General features: G+C 47.8%; 1 protein-coding gene across 3 annotated transcripts in view; it reads right to left on the reverse strand.

Moving 5' to 3' along the window:
- Window positions 1-19,551, reverse strand: part of Wdr48 (WD repeat domain 48) — a 34,192-nt gene continuing 14,641 nt past the window's right edge. For 2 of the 3 annotated variants that reach the window (XM_075964164.1, XM_075964165.1), the window contains exons 8-19: window positions 17,199-17,423; window positions 15,749-15,823; window positions 13,902-14,004; window positions 12,766-12,863; window positions 10,366-10,473; window positions 9,991-10,087; window positions 8,386-8,481; window positions 7,056-7,161; window positions 6,249-6,336; window positions 4,153-4,229; window positions 2,423-2,612; window positions 1-1,846 (exon numbers count right to left, since the gene is read on the reverse strand). In XM_075964164.1, the coding sequence (XP_075820279.1) occupies window positions 1,751-1,846; window positions 2,423-2,612; window positions 4,153-4,229; window positions 6,249-6,336; window positions 7,056-7,161; window positions 8,386-8,481; window positions 9,991-10,087; window positions 10,366-10,473; window positions 12,766-12,863; window positions 13,902-14,004; window positions 15,749-15,823; window positions 17,199-17,423 (1,359 nt within the window). In that variant the 3' untranslated portion in view covers window positions 1-1,750. The remainder of the gene's footprint in view (window positions 1,847-2,422; window positions 2,613-4,152; window positions 4,230-6,248; window positions 6,337-7,055; window positions 7,162-8,385; window positions 8,482-9,990; window positions 10,088-10,365; window positions 10,474-12,765; window positions 12,864-13,901; window positions 14,005-15,748; window positions 15,824-17,198; window positions 17,424-19,551) is intronic. The other variant, XR_012909933.1, reaches the window with a different exon arrangement.

Below are 19,551 nucleotides of genomic sequence, written 5' to 3' on the forward strand. Positions count from 1 at the left end.
TGTTTTAACTAAAGCTTTATTCTATACAACCTGAAATACAGACTCTGACCCTTCCGGCATTGCAGACTGTCCAATTTCCTGGAAACTTATTACTTATTCTGACTAGAGGGGGAAAGAAAGTACAACCATGCTGGGAGGTAAAATCCACCACAGGGGCACAGCTGCCCGCCGCTCACTGCTGGGCCATGACCAGTAGAACCCTTAGTGCAGAGGCCCTTCCTGCAAACAGTGCTGAGGGCCAGCACCCCGCCCCATCCCTTGCTTTAGTTCATGACCGTCACTAAAAACACGCACCCCGAGTGCACTGTTCTAACACAGACAAAAAGGACTTCAGTAAAAAAGCTGTCAGTTGCTCTGAGGGAGAACATTTTAATGCCTGGGAAATGTCTTTGCTCACTTGAAGGTGTGGAGGCCATGGCATGTCTGTGCTCCACAGTTAGCAGTAAGGGGACCCCGTTCTGCAGTTGTGCGGATCAATGCCTCAATTTGTAAGGAACGGACCTGGACCCATCAGCTGCCCCCAGCAGAACCGGTGAAGATGTAGAAAAGCCAGCCCTCCCCAGTCCCTGCTCCTGTGGGGGACAGGCCACATGGTAAGGAGGCCACTGGACTGGAATAAACTGCCCCTGAAGGCACTTGTGCTTCTGGCTTTGTTCAAGGCTGTCTTCTGGAGTAGGGAGGGTGGGACCATTGATTTGTCTGAATGAGAATGGCCTTGGGAAGAATCCAGAGTTGAAGTGTTTATCCCCAATAAGTTAATACTCTGTACAAGATCCAGTGAGTCTACGAAAGCTTTTGATTGTTAGAAAGACAGAGGAAAGATCTGGAGGCAGGTATAACAAAAGCCCGCGTATAAAACTGGAAAAACAAACATGGACCACGATATAAATATCAAACCAACTCACTGTGAGATCTCTTTACTCTAATAACATAAACTCTAGGTAGCATTCAAATGATACCGAAACTTCAGCATGGCCTTAGTTTTGACAGCGTCATGCTGCTCACCCAGGGCAGGAAGCTGTGGCTCCCGCTGGCTCTGCCTGTGAGGAAGACTGGGCGCTGGAGGAGAAAGAGTGGCCACAGCTGCTAGTGCTGTCGCGCGGCCAGGTGACTACGGGGCAGTACTTCATTCACTACACAGGCTACTGCCTGCAAGTCCGAGTACTGTGCCCTAGCCTTGGAGTGGCAGGTCTTCCTACAGAGCAGAGCTGAGATTCGGTATTTCGTGGCCATCTCTCCTGAAATGGGCTGGCTCTTGAACTGCGCAGCAAGCAGTGATGGTTCCCATTAGAAATAACTCTTACATGATGATGAAAACAACTTTTGTTCTCTGTAATGACAAATTTGGAAAAAGCCTTCATAGGTACTGCATGAGTGGAATGTACTTAGAAAAGCTGCAGAACTCGTGGGTTTGATACTGAAACGTGCTGACAGATGGCCCCGCTGATGTTCTCTACCAAGTGCTAAGAGACAAAGGTGGGTCCTTCCAAGGAGTCAGCCAAGTCTGCACTGGCCTGTTGCAGATTCTCTGTACATCTCGAAGGACAGTGCCTGGGGCTCGTCTGTCCTTGCACTGATCCCTGGGGACACCTTAACCTATGCATGGAGCCTGCTTCTATATTACATCTCGATTAGTCACGTCATCAAATCGGCCGGCGGAGCTCCTGCTCCCAGTAGGGCTTGGCGGGCTTCCTAGGACTACTCGGGGCCACAGAGGAAGGTTGAATAACCCAGGAGCATGGCCCACTCTTCACGTGGACTTCTGACGGTAATGGAGCGTGAGGTCTCCACCACTCTTCCATATGAAGTGCTTTACTGTTCGAAGGTCCATATTTGGGTCCAAAACCTGAAGAGCCAAAGTGCATTGAAAACATTAAGGTCACTAACAGCTAAAGGCATCCTTAACCAGGGGCTCTGCCAGGTGGCCCAGCGTGCTCCCCACTGCCCTGTCTCTACTTCCATCCATGGAATCCGAAGTTGTGCTTCTGCTGCTCCACCAGCAGCACCGGCTCAGCCCTGCCTGAGGACACACTATGCTTCTTGCTTGTAATTCCATCTTTTCTCCACCCACCTCCATTCCAAACTCTTTAACAGGACAGATGCCACCCTGCAAATCAAGATGCCACTGCCTCGGTGGCGGGGAGGAGGCAGAAATCTTTAATAAATAAAAAAGAAAAAAGATGCCATTGCCTCTGTTAACCAGGCACATTACAGATGTGGGCATCTGTAAAGCTGTGTCTTCTTCCTGTGCATCTATTTCCTTAAGGTGTGCTGAAGAACTTTTCCGGGAGACACGGCGGGGAGCGAGAGGCTCTTCAGAGCCCCTGGAGGCCAACGGCTTAAGAATCTAAGCACGCAGTATTGGACTTTGTGGTTATCTCTGCAGGGAGACGACGAAGCTATGCTCCTCAGGTCCACTCACCTGGTCCTGGCACAGAAGTTCAATTTTTTCCTCTGCCAACACAGCAATATCCTCTTCCTTCTCCTGCTCTGGCTTTTCGTTATTAGAAGAGCTGGTGGTCTGAGACTCGTTGTCCAGGTTGATGATCTTCTCATAGACATGCTCCATCACCTTCCGGACCTGCAGCATGTCACTGGCAGAGAGTCTGTCTCTAGAAAAGACAATGACATGTTTTGACATCACGAAAACTCCTATTATTTTTCATTGTGTCAACAACTAAAGTCGCACAGACATCTAAAATCAATATATGTATTTAGTCATGGTCTTGATCTATTTGAGAGCTGTCAGAGTTCCTATGGTGCCCTCTAGGGCTCATGCACACACAATGGCTACCTGCATTTTACTCCAAGTACTGCCTGAAGCGAGGGCAGCCCTGGGTAGACCCACCAATTAACTACCCAGGGCTCAGTGTTACTTCCCACTGCTGTGCCTTCAACTAGAAGCAAACAACAAACACCCCAGGCTAGACACTAAGCCACAGCCTGCTCCAGACCATAAACCCAGCAGCTGGCTTGTCGTAAGTAAATTACGCAACCCGAAGCTCTTTTTACAGAGTCCTTATCTCTGGTATGAGTCAATCATCAAACCTCTCAGCAAGGTTTAAACTCTTCAAGGAGCCGGGCAGTGGTGGCGCACGCCTTTAATCCCAGCACTCGGGAGGCAGAGGCAGGCGGATCTCTGTGAGTTCGAGACCAGCCCGGTCTACAAGAGCTAGTTCCAGGACAGGCTCCAAAACCACAGAGAAACCCTGTCTCGAAAAACAAAACAAAACAAAAAAACCATAAACTTCGAGGAGCCTGAGGTTCAGTCATTAAGTCTACTTGAAGTGATGTCTGCACCTTGTGATCCAGTGTGTGCACGTGTGCACGCAGGCAGAGGTACAGATGGAACAGAACATTTAGCCACATGGTGGCTACTCCTCAAGTGTCTTGATTGGCCAGTGGGAACTGGTTCCTCTGTGTGAGCTGGCGAATCCAGTGACAGTTTAGCAGTCCTGCTGGTTGTGCTTGCTAGCACATACACGCTCATGGTTCACACTTCCTTGCTAGATCTCAGCCTCTCTTGGAGCCACATCTACCTATCAGGAATTTCTGGTGTGTGTCATGGCACGCTCTGCGACCTGGCATACAATCATGTCTTCCTACTCCACCCCGAGCGAGAACATGCACCCCCATACCCATTTTTGGTATCTTGAGGCTGTTTCTGCTTGGGAATTGAGTCTCTGGCAGTCCACCCATCTGTACATGTTCTGGTGATTCCTTCTAGAAACCTCCTGGAAAGCTCTGCTCAGAAGCTGGTTATTTTCCCATTCTCTTTCCTCCCTAAGTATCTGTAAAAGCAGCTACTACACACAGGTTTGTCCTTTAGAGACAGTCTCCCATGGCCTTGAACTGATCCTCCTCTGCCCACCTCCTAAGAGCTGGGATTACAGGTGTGTGCCGCCACATACAGCTTGCTTGGTCTCGGCTGGGCTGGAGCTTACTATATTGCCTCGGCTGGCCTCCTGCCTCTGCCTCCAAGTGCTGACTACAAAGGCACGAATCAGCAATTATGGGCTAATCTAAATTTTGGCAGGAGACTAGCTCCACAATAACCAGCCTCTGACCTAGCACCTGTCTCCCTTGTTACGAAGCGACCAAAAGGACAGAGGCATCTGCAGTGACTGGGATAAGGAAGCAATAGTTACTTACTTTTTTAAAGTTTTTGCTCCTGAAGATGCATGAGGTTGGAGGTAGAAAGGAATTTTGTTGAATTTGGGCATATTTTTCTGAAACATTAAAAGTTGAAGAGGTATAATACTTTCTATTAGCTGATGAAACTAGAATGCTGTCAATAGGGAAACAAGATTTACAATGACTTGATGTAATCTATAGTAAGTTATCAACTGAATGTGCCTTAAGAGAAAAATTTATCACCAAGTATGTTTAGTTTTTAGTAAAAATAGATTAAGACAAATTATATGCAATATTTGTGCCAAAAATAGGTTTTGTGGCATGGCCTTTCTAAAATTATTATACAAGGCATTACAGGAAAACAAACCTAAAATTTTAAAGCTGTATAAATCAAAACATTGGGGCTAACGACTAAAAGTCCAACCAGAAGCTTAAGCGTCCTGAGAGAGCCCGAGAGCCTTCACTTGCTGCATGGGTGGGCGTCACCAGTGGGGGCTCTTCTGCTATCCCCCTGACAGACAGAGGTCTACCATGAAGACAATACCCATTCTCAAATGATGGCTGACATCATCTGGTCATCCTTCTAAGGGCATAAGCCATGCCACAGGGTCAGTAACAGTTCTACATTCAAAGGAAGCAGTAGTTTATGGGAAGCTTGGACAGAGAAGGCCACAGGTGTAACATTGGCTTTAAGTTCTTGGGGTTGTATATCTGGGGTAGAAAGCAAATTTTTGAAAGCTTTAAGAGATTAAATCCCTTTTCATATGGCTTTAGGAATATACAAAATAGTCAAGAGGATGTAAAAACGTCTAGAAACAGACTGAGCAGTGTCTACAGGAATTTAGTGCACGAACTGACACAGCTTCCAGATTAGCAGAGACAAGAGACTCCACAGGCTGCACCGGCACAGTTAGAGCCTTACCGTACACCAAACACAAGAATAAATAACATTACAGAGCCAGGCAAGACAATGAGAAGGTACAGAGCCTAAGAAAGGAGGCTCTTCCACCCCTATCCTGGATTAAGAAATACCTAACAAAACACGGAAGAACCCAGAGTCATAACTTAACGTGATTACACAAAAACCAGGTTTCCACCTGGGAAGGAACCTTGAACAAAGTAAAAGTTTAATGAAGGCACAGAGGAGACAGGTTAATATGCAACGGAAGATCACCTACAAGTCAGTCAGAGAATGACCCCATTAGAGGGACGGCAGAGAAACAAACAGGCAGGAGATGGGGAGATGCAAATGGCCAATATGAAAGACTCTTAACCTCACCATGAATAAAGGGAAATGCCACATCAAAGTCATCAGACAGTATTTGCCTATCGTACAGCAAAGCTAAAGTGTCCAGTGTTGTGTGGCTGTGGGAACTGGACATTCGCACACTTGGCTCAGAAGTAAATTGCCTTTGTGAAGGGCAATCTGGCATTATCTATCAGAATTTAAAATGTGCATACCCTTTGATCCAGCAATTCCACTTCTAGGAATCTATCCTAAAAAGCACACAAAGATACATGTACAAGGACATTCACTGCAGCACTGTTTGCAACAGAAAACATTGGAAACAACCCAAGTCCACTAATAAGGGGCTGATCAAATAAAGAATGCTACATTTACACAAAAGAATAGGGTGCTGTCATTGAAAGGGAATAGTCCATTGAGTACAGGCATGAACAGATGTCCAAGACACACTTTTAGTATAAAAAGTTGCAGAACACTGTAAGAGATCTTGTGCAAAATAAAATGAGCTATACACTTGCACATGCACACATAATATATGCTCATGTAGGTGAAGAAAGGAGCCAAGGCTGTGTCAGCCTCCTAGTAGGTGCTGGCTCTGAGAGGAGGGTGGGTGGCAAGAGGCACTTCACCCCAAACACCAATCTTATAGAATAAGCATATATCATCATCATAACTGAATCCTGACAAATAAAAATCGATATGTAAACCATTATCAGATGCATCTACAACTTGAGAACTTCAGAAAAGCAGAGGGACTCCACTTGACAGGTGACTTTTGCTACAGTTTAAGACTGTGCTGTCTACAACAGTCCTTAATGTCACAATCTGGGAAAAGTCAGAGGGCGAAGTGGGGGTGGGGGACACTTACATCCACAGTGATGTCAATTACCCATTGTGGTACTGTCTCATTGAGAAGCATCGCCTCAGTCTCGCCCCCGGAATCCCGGCAGAGCAGCCTAGACACAATCCATCAGGTAGTCAGTGTCATGACAAGGGGACACCAGAGGAGGAACCCTCACAGTGCTCACTGAGGACAGCAGAGGTGGCAGTAGACAGAGCAGGGAGACCTGGGTCACCACAGGCCTAGCCAGTGCCATGTGCATGACACGGACTTCACCTGCATTGAGGGCTCTAGTTTGGTTACTACACTTGGGCAGGACAGACATCTTCCACACTTCTGACAACTATGCAACACTAGTGACAGTTGCCCAGCTCCCCACAGCTGTGCCGGGTGTGAGCCACATCAGCTTTTCCTTTCCTGGGGGGGGGGGTCCAGAGAGGATTTCCCCGGCAGCCCAGGTTGAGTCAGTGCAGTTAACGGTTCCCAGGAGCAGCCCAGCCTGTCTTGTCTGGTCCAGTCCCCTGTGGGCAGGAACTGCTGTAATGCTTTCTGATCTCTGCCTGGCAGTCAGGAGTGAGAGGAAGTACCACCAGAGACGCTGCCTGGAGGCAGGAATCTGAGGGGAAGGGGCTGTGACTCTTGCCTTGGCCCTTCTGTCGCATCACTCACTGCACCGAGCATTTAACTATCTCAAGCAGACGGAAAAGCCAACTCCAGACATTCTTACAAGTTAGTGACACACTGCTCACGTCTGAGCCAGCACTTCCTAGCAAAAGGGTTGGACTATCAAGCAAGGTCTTTCTCAGGCAGGCCTCTGGTCCTTCTCATCCATACCTGAACAGTGTGCGACCTCCAGCTTCGCCAAAGATCACAGGGGTGTGGGGGGGCACTTGGAAATACCCATTTCCCTTCTGGACTCTGCTTTCCTGCTCCCCGCTCACTAGGAAAGACAGGCAGGCTGTTAGTGCTGAGACCACAGCTTCTGAACACTCATTACAACAGGCTGTAAACACGGCTCAGTGGTTAACAACACTGACTGCTCTTCCAGAGCACCCACAACCATCTGTAACTCCAGTTCTAGAGGACCCAGTAGCCCTTCTGTCCTCCACGGGCACTAGGCACACAGTGCTGCACATGGACACTAGCAGGAAAACACGGATACATTTCAAATTAAAAGTCAAAAAATTAAAAGTTAAAAATCTTGTTACATAGAGTTAGAAAAATTGGTGGAGGAAGCTGGAAAATGGCTCACAGGTAAGACTGCTCTTCCAGAGGACCTGAGTTCAATTCCCAGCACCCTGCAGCTCCAGGGGATATGATGCCTTTGTGTGGCCTTCACATACATTCCCACATATGGCATACACATATAAAAGTTTTTTAAATATTAAAAAGAGTAATAAAGGTAAAAAAACAAACATTAAATTCCTGAAAATAAGAATTTGGTATTTTATATTGACTGTATTTTAGAGGATCTGATCAGAAGTCAGCATGCTACCAACTGTAAATAGAGTCCCTTTGAAGGGTTTTAATACAAGAGAAATGCAGCTGACCCACTGCCTGCCCTGCACGCATGTGCCCTGCCAGCCTCCAGCCCCCTGTAAACCGGAGCACAGTGGCACCACCTGCCATCCCAGCACTTGGGAGCTATAGGTGGGAGGAGCTAGGGCAACTGCGAGCTAGTCTGGACTACAAGAGTCCTGTCCAAAAACAGGAAAGAAAAGAGGGAAGGGAAATATTATTTATAAATAGTTGTCTTGCCAGGCAGTGGTGGTGTACACCTTTAATCCCAGGACTTGGGAGGCACAGGCATCTCTGGGAGTTCGAGGCCAGCCTGGTCTACAGCATGAGTTCCAGACAGCTAAAGCTACACAGAAGGAGCTGGTCATGTTTGTTTTATTTTTGCAAGGATTAAAGGTGTGCACCCCACCACCACACAGCATGTTTTTGTTCTGAATATCAAACATGGGGTTTCTTTCACCTGTGAGAGCTTCACCCCACAGTGGTCTCATCTCTGTAAGCTGTCTCAGTCCACTTGACATTCACTCTGGTGCAGAAAGGAGACAATGAACTGGGCACACCACAGATACACGTCACACTTCAGCACACTGTGTTAAGTACCCTTTGACCCCAAGCAACTCTTGCTTTTGTGAACATACACACTAACCGTGGTTGACTTCATTTTCTTCTTCGTCCATGGGAGTCACATGTGTTCTTGGCCAGTACTCCAGAAGTGCCTGTAGTAGGAGTCCTCCTAAGTTCACTGCAAGTTAACAGGGGAACAGGAGAGAGTGTGTCATCTCCAAGCTCAGACAAGGAAGAGCGATGTTCGGATGTTACATCTGATGTTGGAGAAGCCAACTACAGGCAGGGCAGCTGGAGACACCCAAAGGGAGAGCAGGTTCTTGGGAGAGGGGGCAGCATTGAGTATTCCGCACAAATCTGGTGGCTTTTACAGTGGCACTGTCTTTTCTTTGTGAGTTCAGCCTGGCCTTCGATTTCTCATCTTCTTTCTTCCTACCCCCAAGTCCAGGGATGATTGGGAGGTGCTTTCATGCTGGGGTGCAGATGCAGGGCTCAGCCCGACCTCCACTCTGAGATGCTGACGCAGGGGAATGGCTCTGCTCTTCACGAGTCACACGGTCCTACACGGTAGCTAAGGCTGCCCTGGAGCTCACACTATTTTCCTGCCTTAGCCTCCTGAGTGCTGGGATCACAGGCATGAGTCACTATGCCTGGCTTAGCTATTCCTTAAAAACTAAATAACATGATGTTATTTACAGAGATACTCTCCTGACACCGGCAATACTTTATCTGTACATATGTGCTGGTTTCTATACACCAAGTTCTTACAAGAATGCTGAGGAAGGGGCGGGAGAGATGGCTCAGAGATTAAGAGCACTGATTGTTCTTCCACAGGTCCTGAGTTCAATTCCCAGCAACCACATGGTGGCTCACAACCATCTGTAATGAAATCTGGTGCCCTCTTCTGGCCTGCAGGCATATGTGCAGACAGAACACTGTATACAAAATAAATAAATAAATCTTTTTTTTTTTAAAAAAAAAAGAATGCTGAGGAAGATACAATAATTGTCCTATGATGTGGGAGTGTCATATATCAATCTGTTGATTTCATTGGTTAAGTAATAAAGAAACTGCTTGGCCCTGATAGGTTAAAATATAGGTGGGAGGAGTAAACAGAACAGAATGCTGGGAGGAAGAGGAGGTGAGCTCAGAGGCCATGCTCCCCTCTCCTGGGCAGACACGATGGAGCAAGCCGCCAGGTCAGACATGCTGAATCTTTCCCGGTAAGACCGGTGCTACACAGTTTATTAGAGATGGGTTGATCGGGATATCAGAATTAGCCAGTAAGGGCTAGAGCTAATGGGCCAAGTAGTGTTTAAAAGAATACAGTTTGTGTGTTGTTATTTCTGGTGTAAAGCTAGCCGTGCGGGAGCTGGGCGGGACGAAAAGCAGGCCCGCAGCTCCTTCAACAGTCCTATATGCTGGGCAGCGATGGAGCACACTTTTAGTCCCAGCACTTGGGAGGCAGAAGCAGTTTAATCTCTAAAGTTAAGGCAGCCTGGTCTAAAGAATGAGTTCTAGGACAGCCAGGGCTATACAGAGAAACCTTGTCTCAATCGAACAACAACAACAACAACAACAAAAAAAAACAAAAAACCTCACACCAAACCACAACACAAAAAGGGGGACACTACAGAGATGACTGGCCAGCAATCCCTGCCTAGCTCCACCTAAACACTTAACTCACATTTTGGGTCTGAGCCGTCGGGACTGCTGAAGCCAGCGTCTTTTGCAGAAACCCAGGCAGCAAAGCAGTCACTTTCATCCAGAGTAATCGTCAGCATCTGCCAGAGACAACAACATCAGTGCACGCCCTCCCTTCTGCAGCACCTGAACCTGCAGCATCTGCACACTAGACTAAGGCATCAAGCCATGCTTCCATGAGAATCAGTGCCGCTATGGCTCACGTTACTCAAATGTCAGAGGCTTCAATGACAGTTTATTAACATGGGGGAAAAGGAATTGCACATTACTTAAAAACATCAAACTCCATCAGAATAGTTAGGGTGTGCTAGGGATCTGCAGTTATCCAAAATTACACAAATACTGATTGCTAACTCACCCCTGTTTTCAGATCTACTGAGAACCAATTTGGAACATACACCATTTTAAATCTTTTCTTAATTTCGTCTTCGAAGTCCACTTTGCCCAAATCTTCCACTTTGCACGCCTGCACAAGGAAGCACAAGGGTCAGGATGGAGTAATGGACCCAGTAACACTTCACACTTACAGATTTTACACTTGTTTAAATAATTCTAAAGTATACTTTAAGAAGAACAGAGCTAATGGGCAGCGTGGTGCACACCTTTAATGCAGCACTCAGGAGGTAGGGCAGGTGGATCTCTGTGAGTTGGAGGCCAGCCTGGTCTACAGGCCCCTAAGCTACACAGAGAAACCCTGTCTTGAACTCCTTCCTCACCATAGGAGCCGATTTCTTTTATTCTAAGGTCTTTAAATAACTACCTGTTAGTAAAAATTTAAACTAATGAGCTGAAGAGATGGCTCAGTGGCTAAGAGTACTTGTTGGTCTTGAAAAGAACATGGTTCAGTTGCCAGCACCCACCTGGCTCACAATCATCCAATTACTCCAGGTCCAGGGAATCTAGTGCCCTCTCTGATCTCCCTGGGTACCAGGCGCACACGGTACTCAGACATGCATGCAAGCAAACACTCATACACATTAAATTTTTAAAAAAATTTTTGAAAATGAAAACAATCTTTTCTAGGGGGTGGGGCTGTAACTTAATTCTGCTAATACTAAACTGCCTTCACATTCACCCAGTGCCGCAGTCGGCTCCTCACGGGCAGGCAGACATGGACTCTCCCACATCCCACTGCTCCCTCCCAATGACCTAGGGAGAGCTCACACCACGGCAACGTACTCAAGCCCCGGGAACGTCAATTTCCCAGAAGTCTGTCATTTTACTGCACTGCACACACACTCCTTGATGCAGGCCAGCACCCCATCCCCAGTCCATCTCCTTTCCTCTCTGGAAACCCAAGTCCTGGCTCCACTCAGATGCAGTCATCACAGGCTCTTGTCTTCATCTGAGCTACAATAATGCCCACACGAGAACACACAGGATACACTGCCCGTCATACCTCCACCACATAAAGTCTGCAGCACAACGGACCATCCCTGCTATCTGGAAGAGCACGTGAGTGCACAGGCAAGCGTGGACAGAAAACCTTCTGTCTTTCTCCCAGCGCAAGAAAAAGGTGCCCTTCTGGGTGTGTTCTAGCCCTTCCTTCCTGGGAACCTGTAGAGCTTTTGTTGTTGTTTTCCCCTCCATGTCAAGGTTTTTCAGTGTAGTCCTGGCTGTCCTGGAACTCACTCTGTAGACAAGGCTGGCCTGAAACTCAGAGCTCTGCCTGCTCCTACCTCCCGAGTGCCGGGATTGCTGTGTTGTTCTATCTAGTACCCTGAGGACTGCGCGCTGTCTGCCCACGATAGCTCACACCATTCTGTCCCGAGAGCTGGGCTGTCATCTTCTCCCTCTACCACTCCACCCACAGCAGACCCGAGGACACATCCTCATAACCTTTCTCCTTCACACTCTCCACTTTCTTTCTTCCCATCCTCTTTCCCACCCATTTCACTGCAGCAGAATGGTTCCTGTGCGCTGAGCTCTGTGTTGCAGGGTTCTGAAATATGCATGTGACATCACTAGGAAATGGGTAAAAGCCATTTTGGGGATAAAGTCCAGCAGATCATGTGACTGGCCACTGGCTACAGACTAGAACACAGCTCTGCTGATTCTGCCGTATCCCCAGGCTTCCTTGTCTTCTTTACCCCCTTAGGTTTAGGATACCAGATCATGTGACTTCAAACCTTTCAAGGTTCATTATCTGGACATGGGAAGCTGTTCACACTAGCTCAGAGCTCCACCCAAGCAGAACTAGATCTCATTCGGACAGTAGGTTTCTGCTGAGAGCAGCTAACCAGACCAAGAGGCCACACACAGAAAACCAGTAGCTCAACTTTACAGAGATGCTGTTCTGACAAGACTCTTGGGTGCCATGGAAATAGTCAGTGCAGGGCAGAATGACCTAGGGTTGCACCGGGGTGAGGTTAGGTAACCAGGGAAGAATCGAGCAGTTTTGCCGATGAGTGATTGAGGCTTCTCTGGATCTGCTCAGCTACATGGGGCCCCTTGTGAAAGAAAGGGCAGGACAGAACACCCATCCCTACAGTCAATGAATTATGCAGCCTGAAATGCCAATAGCACAAAGGACAAGAACTCTGGTGGACCCTTTTAAAGTAAGGCAGCCTTTTTTTTTTTTTTAAAACAATTCATAATATAGCAACCAGGGAAATGGCTTAGGTGCTTAAAAATGTAAACTACCACATCATGCTATATCTAAAGTATCCACCCCAAATAAATCTTGATTGTCATGTACAAATAAGGAAAACTAGGGGGAATGCATGGTCCCATAACCACCAATCTCAAAGACGCTTACCTTCAACACGTCCCAATATGCCACGTTGTTATTTGTATCTTTGGTTAATATATGTCTCTTATCATTAAGGATGTGACATTGAATGATACTAGCGCCACCTAAAGAAAGAAAAAAGAACAATTGGTGAAAGAAAAAAACAATGCCTTTCTACTCATCCTTAGAATGTATGTAGAAGGTACACATGTATGTGGTCAGGTGCCAACTCTGGAGCTGGTTCTCCTCTTCCATCTTTACATGGGCTCTGAGGAGAGAATTCAAGCTGTCAGGCATGAGCAGCAAGTACTGGTCAGCATGGCAGCCTGGCATGTGCTCTCGCTTCTTTCCGTCGTCTCGTTCAGTCCTTCTGACCACTTTCTACCCATTCTTATCTAGCGGGAAGAGCTGTAGGAGGCTAACCCTGGAGCTAACATTACATAGACATTTTTTTTCCTCAGCTAGCCAAAGCATAGAATTTGAGGCTCACATCTGACTATCTGGTGTGTGCTGTGCTGAAAGACAAGATGAGAGGTATTTTACACGGCTACTGTACTATAGGGTAAGAGACGAACTTGAAAATGGTGCCAAAATACACATGGCATGAAGCTCTTGGGTATACTGAACACAAAACTTGTCATGCTCTGTTTGCAGCAGTCAGAACTGAAGACGCTGCAGCAAACACAGGCAGAACACCACAGCTGTCACTCACACAGATCAAACACACAAAGCCATCACTGAGTCTGGGAAGGTGGCAGAGGGAGGCCAGATCTCCTCAGTGCACATGCAAGTACTGAAGCCCCACAGAAACCCCTGATCTGCACTACTCTAGACATCACTCAAAAAAAAATTCACAACCACACCCCTGTGCACATGGGTGGCACTTATGGGACCAGGAGGTGACTAAAGAAATCTTGCATGGGAATGTGCTGAGGTAGTGTCCAGCGAGCAGGAGAGATGACCTGGGAATGGATAGGATGAAGATAGATGGTACACGTGTATGAAACTGTCAAAGAATAAATCAAAAATATCCTTAACACCCCCCCCCCCCCATCCTAAGCACACGTCCCCAGCAGCACTGCAGTCACAGAAATGCGGTGCCTTTATTTCCACCTCTCTTGACTCTATCTCATCACAAGTGTGTGCTGCTGTGGTCTTCTTACCTTTAATAACCTGGTCGGGCTGTGTGCAGAGGGGGGTTATGGGATTTGTACAGTCGTTGTCATAATCACCAGAGGCTCGGAAATTATGAATTCCCTTCAGTGTCTAAAGGAACAAAATTATCATGTCATCATTTTATGCTCTCCAGCTTGTCACTCTGAGTCAGCAAGGAGACTGAGAGCCGCAGAAGCATAAGCGCTCAGGGGTCACACTGATCAGAGCACACCATCACAGCAGGGAACCACAGGGCCAAACAGCAAGAAATCCCCAGCAAACAGTAATGAGGAAAAAAGACAATGAAAACAAAAACAAAACCCAAGGTCCCTGTGCTGGTCTGAGTGAGAATGTTCTCCATACACTCATGTATTGGAACTCATGGTCCTCAGTTAGTGGAACTCTTTAAGAAGAATTAGGAAGTGTGGCTTTGTTTGAAGAATTAGGAAGTGTCACGGGTGGGGTGGGGTGGGGGGTGGGCCTTGAAGTTTCCAAAGCCCACACTAGGCCCACTCTCTCTTCCTTCAACTTTTAGACCAGATGTACACTCTCAGCCACATGTGCCACACCTGCCTGGCACCACATTCCCTGCCACAACTGGCCCCCGATAAACTCACAGGGAGAGCACTATTAGTGTGGCTTTGTTGGAGGAAGTGTGTCACTGTGGAGGCACACCTTGTCAAGCCATGCCCAGTGACAGTCCACACCCCGTGGCCTTCTGATGAAGATGGAGTCAGGACCATGCCCGCCTGCACATTGCCTCTCCCCCTCCAGATGATAGTGACCTCTGAAACTGCCAGTGAGCCACTCCAATGAAATACATAAGAGTTGCCATGGTAGCTGGGCAGTGGTGGCGCACACCTTTAATCCTAACACTCGGGAGGCAGAGGCAGATGGGTCTTTGTGAGTTTGAGGCCAGCCTGGTCTACAACATGAGTTCTAGGACAGAGAAACCATGTCTCAAAAAACCAAACCAAACAAAAAAAACAAAACAAAACAAAAAACTCAAACAAACAAACAAACAAGAGTTGCCATGGTCATGGTGTCTCCTCTAAGCAATAGAAACCCTAACCAAGATAATAGTCATGGACTAACCTCTTGTAACTAAGTAAGCTTCCAATTAAATGCCTTCTGCTCTAAGCTGCCCTGGTGTTTATCACAGCAACAGAACAGTAACTAAGCCCCAAGCAGGGCCGTGTTCCAGCGAAGACTATCACTGATGGGCACAAGAACAGGCACACAAGCAAGGTAGCTGATCTGCACATAAACCCTTTCCACTAGCTCCCAGAGTCAGCTATGCAAAGCAGCTCAACTCCTTCACTTGGACTTGGCTACCCGATCTCCTTCTACCCCTGCTCTTTATGCCATGAAGACAGGAAATGAGTCAGAAGCCAACTTCCTGCTCTATTACCTTTAGAAAAATGGGTATATGGTCTGCCTACTTCCTTCCTTTTGTGTTTAACTGAAACAGCCAGCGTCTTGCTATGTAGCCCAGGCTGGCCTTGACTGTGCAGCATTCCCACCTGTCAGTCTCCCACGTGCTGGGCTATAGCTGTGCACCACCACAGCCACTCTCAGGTGCAGCTTAGAGGCCAGCACCGTCTAACACGGACAGCTGCAATCAGGCAACAGTCTCTGCTAAGCACAGTAAGCACATAGCCTAGCTGGTGACAGAAAAAGAAGCTTAATGTCATCTAGGAAATTTCAGGGTTACTCTCACTCTCAGGGATCACGCCTGAATTCACAGAGGCACACAGACAAGGCCACACCAAGTCTCTGCTGCTGCTAACTGGCGTATCTGGGATAGCAAACCAACCACGCCTACAGACTCACTACAGCACAGTCACACACTTACCCACTTGTTTACTGTGGACTTTGTTGTTGCAACCCAGACCGCAGGAGGGGGATCTGCTGATCTGTCAAGCTCCATCTGAAAGCCAAACACAAAGTCTTCTTTTCCAAGAGCTCATGCCTCTGCTGTTATCCCAGAGACGAGCTATTAGCCTAGTGACACACCAGGAGTACCAACTAACTCCTCAGTCAACAACTAAACAGTGCCTGCACAGGCTTCTAGCAGTGAGCTACAAACGCACAGGGAAGGGGGTCTCCACCAAAGGAGTTCAGTCTGGTAATGAGAAAGTCTCATAAGACTTACGTTATGTTAGGGCACGCAAGTATCCCTCGCACCAGTGAGCCACATACAGCTGTCCACTCATGCCTGCGTACATGTACACAGTTAGATATTTTTAGAATCTCACTACATCAGCCAGGCTGGTTTTGAACTCAGAAGCCTCCTGCAACAGCTGGTATATAGACAGGTACCACTGTGGACAGGCTTAAGATTTCAATTTAGATTAACTGTAGGGACCTAAGTAGACACACTCAAAAGGATGAGGGCTTTCTGGAGCAAAAGCAACACTGTTTCTGCTATTCCAGTTTTTATATTGTGTCTGTGTGCATGCAAAGTACACAAGTCTCTGAGACAGGCTCTTGTTATGCCCTTAAAGCTAGCCTTGGATGGCCACCATGCTTGGCTTACATTCTTCCCTTAAAGGCAAATCAATTTCTTCCTTTTTTGAGACTGTTTGTAGAAAAAAAAAATCCTAACAACACACCAAATGCGAAATTAGCCCTTGCTCAGGGAGGGGCTCACCGGGATCCCATCAGCACATGCGCTCTGGTCCTTTCAGAATATCGTACATGTAAGATGTCTATTTATACTAAACAGAACCACTCTTCTTCCTACAGCAGGAGACTGTAGCTGAAGGGGCAGGAGACATTTCTACTCGGTGTGTGTCACCTTCTTCAGTCTACTGTCCCCACACCTGCAGTGCTCACAGGGAAGAGGCTCTTTCACGCTTGCTACCTCCACAGCCTTAATGCTCTGCTCCCCAGAGGACGGTTTGCTGGTCATCAAGGCACCACCCAGATCACGTCTCCTGCCCACTCTAAGCCTTGTGGGCTCTTCTCCTGCACGGCTCTTCCTTTCCTCACTGAAGAGGCTGGAACCTTGCTGTCTGTGCCTCTTTTTCTGTCTGCTCATGTAGGAGAACTCAGTAGCATGGCCGACATGGTATCACCAGGATTTAGTTACCAGCAGGAAGCCATCCATCCATGTGCCAGGGGTGTGCCCCAAAGTCAGTTTGCCACCTCGCTGGCCTGAGGGTCTATATTGAGACACTTTCCTACCCCGTTGAGGATGGAGGGTCTTCCCACCCCCATGTCTGGTCAGTGAGTAGTGCAGATTCTGCTGCACAGGCCTAAAGGTCACAACCTCAGCTGGAAAACTGGAAAACTCAACACACCTTGAGAACTGGTGCCTTTTCTTCACAAATCAGCACCCGAATGTCAGGGTTTCTTAGGTCTGTGCAGTAAATCTTCCTGTCCCGTCCTCCAGAGTACACATGTGTGAAGGCATCGTTGACTTGGAGGGCCCAAACGCCTTCATCGTGTACTCGGTACGTTGCTATACATCTCTGCTGGCCAAGGGACCACAGGCGAATTGTCCCGTCAGAACTCCCAGAGAGGCACTGTGAACAGAGAAACAAGGTGAGGGTGCTCCCAGGAGCATGCCAGTCCGAAATGGCCACAGATAGCATGCACACTCCATCAGGGACACCTGAGGGACCTGCCCTAGTCCTCTTTAGCCAGCGCTTGCTGATTCTGTAAACCCTAAGGTGAGTTGTGTTTGGATGCTTAGTTACTGAGGCAGACAGAGTTGGACAGCAGCTGAAGGCAAGGGGGTGGTGAACTCAGCATAACACCATTCCTGGGAACTTATTAAAATGTAAACTCTCGGGTCCCACCCAGACCATGGAGGTAGGACCACAGCAGGTCCAACAGATGCCCAGCAGGTTTCCCGGGTAACTCCCATGCTCTACGGCTGACGGCAGTGCTCTGGCCAGAGAGTCTTTTGGGATCTTGTGTCACAGTTCTGTCTCACCCTCTTGCTCACGGCTCTGGATTTCTTGTGTTTCTTGTGGTTCAGACAGGAACCAGAAACAAGGTCTAGCCAAGGACAGCACTGACTCCTGTGATTCTGAACGATTCTCACATGAGTTGTGAGTCAACACTAGTAGTTCTGAACATTCTCAAGGTCCAGGAGAATCAACTACAGACAAGTTGGAGGCACACAGATTAGGGATGAGTACACTGAGTTAGACAGAAACAGGCTGACTGAGTCATCCCAGAGCCATACTGGGCATGCTCAGTATTCCTAACTGGTCGCTGTGACAACTTGTAAAAAGCATAAAAACTGCATTTCCCTGGGAAAGGACAAAGTAATTGCTGGTGCTGGAGGATGTGACTAAGCAATAGCTTCAGAGGAGCGCAGCTGTGGCCCAGACTTGGTGGTTCTTAAATAGATGGGTGGGGTAGATTGTTAACGTAACTGCTCCACCTCTTGACTTGAGGAGCCTGTGAGACCGTGGGCAGGTGAATTACATCAACACTGAGTAGAAGATTCCCTCACCAACTGCCAGGAGCACCAGAAACTTAGTCACCTCTTCCAACTAGTTCACAAGGGGATGACTGATCCAACCTGGGTATGGGAGGACTCAGACGTTCTTTGGGATAGAGCTAAGGAGGGCTTCCTAGGGCAAAAGATGCTACTCAGACGCGGCCAATCTCTCAGGAAAGCTCCAATCCCTCAGATCCTAGAACATACGCCCACAGACAGCAAGGTCTGGCAAAGACGGTGCTCTGGAAGTCCAGACACTGAAGAAGTGCAACAGTTAGTTACCAGATGCAGACTCCATGGTGGAAGCAGAGGAGGAAGCACAGAGGTTGGGTCACATGAACACACAACACAGAACAATCGCAACAGCAGCCAGCACTCTGCGGCTACAAGGTGAGCAAGCCACAAGAAAAACACAACCTGCTAATAAAGAGCCACCGACACCCAGCACGAGGCAGGGCTCAGGGATGCCCAGTGCTGTAAGGACCCTCCTCCTCAAGGTCCCTGGTGACACTCCCTGTCCTATAGGAGCTGGCAGGACCCATAAATAGTTCCCACCCTCCATTTTTACCTCTTTCCTTCCACTGGCTAAGAATGTGAGATATCCAACAAGAAATTATTTCAGACAAATGCAACACTCTATTAAACCAGACGAACCCCAACCAGACATTCCTGTCTCCCAATGACAGCAGTAGGAGGGGCCTATGTGTAGGGGACCTGGCTACTATTGGAAAAGTTGCCTGACATGATCCCAGACCCCTAAGTTAGGTCTAAAACTTGAATTACCAGAAGAACCCTGCGGGTGAACCACCCTAAGAACAAACTGGTAGCTTCTAGAACTGAGCCCCACTAACATTACTGGTCAATAGCAAATACCGCTGACTTTAAGGGATCTCCACCCAACAGTTAAACTGCCCCATACAGAAGAACATTACATATTACAAAGAGGACACAGGACCCAGACTGCAGTGGCTAGGAAGAGCTTTAGGCCTTCTAGCCACTGCTAGAGACTTAAACCTACAGACAACACAAACAACAACAAGGCAACTGCCCAAGCCAGACAACCGAGACCCTCCACTAACAGGCAGGCCAAGGCTTTGACAGCAAGGCTTCCTCCTGCCTACAAGGTCAGCACTTCAGCTGTGGGGGCCTCCATGCAGTTACAGCTGCATTAGGACTGGACTTGGTAGCTTTCAACTTAA

Source organism: Microtus pennsylvanicus, chromosome 3 (genome assembly GCF_037038515.1).
Source record: "Microtus pennsylvanicus isolate mMicPen1 chromosome 3, mMicPen1.hap1, whole genome shotgun sequence".
NCBI classification, from domain to species: domain Eukaryota; kingdom Metazoa; phylum Chordata; class Mammalia; order Rodentia; family Cricetidae; genus Microtus; species Microtus pennsylvanicus.